We start from the raw sequence: 2,495 nt of genomic DNA on the forward strand, positions 1-2,495 counted from the left end.
CCTGGGTAGAACTAGACCGGTGGTATATTAACCTGGGTAGAACTAGGCTGGTGGTGGTGGTATATTAACCTGGGTAGAACTAGACCGGTGGTATATAACCTGGGTAGAATTAGGCTGGGTGGGGGTGGTATATTAACCTGGGTAGTACTGGACTGGTGGTATATAAACCTGGGTAGTACTGGACTGGTGGTATATAAACCTGGGTAGTACTGGACTGGTGGTATATAAACCTGGGTAGAACTAGGCTGGGTGGGGGTAGTATATAAACCTGGGTAGAATTAGGCTGGGTGGGGGTGGTATATTAACCTGGGTAGTACTGGACTGGTGGTATATAAACCTGGGTAGAACTAGGCTGGGTGGGGGTGGTATATTAACCTGGGTAGAACTGGACTGGTGGTATATACACCTGGGTAGCACTTGGCTGGGTGGGGGTGGTATATAAACCTGGGTAGAATTAGGCTGGGTGGGGGTGGTATATAAACCTGGGAAGCACTAGGCTGGGTGGGGGTGGTATATAAACCTGGGTAGAATTAGGCTGGGTGGGGGTGGTATATTAACCTGGGTAGTACTGGACTGGTGGTATATAAACCTGGGTAGTACTGGACTGGTGGTATATAAACCTGGGTAGTACTGGACTGGTGGTATATAAACCTAGCACTAGGCTGGGTGGGGGTGGTATATAAACCTGGGTAGCACTAGGCTGGGTGGGGGAGGTATATTAACCTGGGTAGATCTAGGCTGGTTGGGGGTGGTAAATAAACCTGGGTAGAACTAGGTTGGGTGGGGGTGGTATATTAACCTGGGTAGAACTAGGCTAGGTAGGGGTGGTATATAAACCTGGGTAGAACTAGGCTGGGTGGGGATGGTATGGGTATCTGGCTGTTTGCAGTAATACACTGATAAGAAACCATGACTCGGCCCAGGAGTTTCTCCTGCTTCAGATGACAGGATAAGGAAAATCTCCAGGCCTGAATTCCACTTTTCCAGACCACATGACCTGACTGTTTAATGTGACGTCTCTGTATCATTATACATATGATAAATACCCTGAAGTGTGTATGTGGGCTCACCGGGCCAGAGACATGGCTGTGTTGGGCTGTAGTGTGTATGTGGGCTCACTACGCCAGAGACATGGCTGTGTTGGGCTGAAGTGTGTATGTGGGCTCACCACGTCAGATACATGGCTGTGTTGGGCTGTAGTGTGTATGTGGGCTCACCACGCCAGAGACATGGCTGTGTTGGGCTGAAGTGTGTATGTGGGCTCACCACGCCAGAGACATGGCTGTGTTGGGCTGAAGTGTGTATGTGGGCTCACCACGCCAGAGACATGGCTGTGTTGGGCTGAAGTGTGTATGTGGGCTCATCACGCCAGAGACATGGCTGTGTTGGGCTGTAGTGTGTATGTGGGCTCACCACGCCAGAGACATGGCTGTGTTGGGCTGTAGTGTGTATGTGGGCTCACCACGCCAGAGACATGGCTGTGTTGGGCTGTAGTGTGTATGTGGGCTCACCACGCCAGAGACATGGCTGTGTTGGGTACCTGCTCTATTTCCCGGGCCTTGGCTCCGATGGCCTGCGCTCGGCGCTCCTGGAAGTCATCCTGGGTCTTGGGGGTCTCATCGATGGGGGGCAGGCCCTCCTCACGGTCCCACTCTAGGACATGAGCCTCCTCCTGGGGAGAGAGACAGAGAGAGATGGTGTCCTGGGTCGCTCCGCTGGCTGGAAGAAGGATTTCTGAAAACCGATTCATCCCAAGCTTTTATATTCATTTATTTCATTATTATTCAAGTGTCTATTTTAAGTGATAAATTTAAGACAAAAAAACATAACTTTTTTAAGCATAAAGTCCTTCTACATTGTCCACTCTGCTATCAATGCCAGTGAATCGATATGGGTGATCCCCTCAAACAGTGTGGTCATGTCCAGAGAGTCAAAACACACACAGTGCTCTGGTCAGCATCGAAGTGGAGTGTTCCCTACTTTCAGAGCTCAGCTAGACTCTGCATATGTGCATCATGGGAAAAGTTCAAATAAACCCCAAAACAAAATGAGATGTTAAAATTGCATTAAGTACGGTGATCAAATCACACAGCAGAGCTCCAATTAACCCTCTTTAGTAGAGAGAGATCAGCCAGCCAACAGCATTATCCCTCCCCCCACTGGGTATAACAGTCTGGTCCCCCATGTGTCAGAGACTAAGACAGGGAGAAAACGAGGCCAACTTAGATCATTGCTTCTATACTGCTGGATCTCTCTCTCTACCCCTCTCCGTCTCGCTCTCTCTACTCCTCTCCGTCTCGCTCTCTCTACTCCTCTCCTCTCCGTCTCGCTCTCTCTACGCTCCTCTCAGTCTCGCTCTCTCTACTCCGCATCCATCTCGCCTCTCTCTACTCCCTCTCCGTCTCGCTCTCTCTACTCCTCTCCGTCTCGCTCTCCTCTAACCCCTCTCCTCTCTCTCCATACTCTCTTTCTACCCCTCTCCGTCTCTCTCTCTC

General features: G+C 50.3%; 1 protein-coding gene across 7 annotated transcripts in view; it reads right to left on the reverse strand.

The window, feature by feature from the left end:
• Window positions 1-624: 624 nt before the first annotated feature.
• Window positions 625-2,495, reverse strand: part of LOC116352925 (periphilin-1) — a 24,852-nt gene continuing 22,981 nt past the window's right edge. For 6 of the 7 annotated variants that reach the window (XM_031821606.1, XM_031821602.1, XM_031821601.1 and 3 more), the window contains exon 9: window positions 625-1,672. In XM_031821606.1, coding sequence (XP_031677466.1) covers window positions 1,508-1,672 — 165 coding nt within the window. In that variant the 3' untranslated portion in view covers window positions 625-1,507. The remainder of the gene's footprint in view (window positions 1,673-2,495) is intronic. The other variant, XM_031821607.1, reaches the window with a different exon arrangement.

This window comes from Oncorhynchus kisutch, unplaced genomic scaffold (genome assembly GCF_002021735.2).
Source record: "Oncorhynchus kisutch isolate 150728-3 unplaced genomic scaffold, Okis_V2 scaffold3997, whole genome shotgun sequence".
In the NCBI taxonomy this organism is placed as follows: Eukaryota; Metazoa; Chordata; class Actinopteri; order Salmoniformes; family Salmonidae; genus Oncorhynchus; species Oncorhynchus kisutch.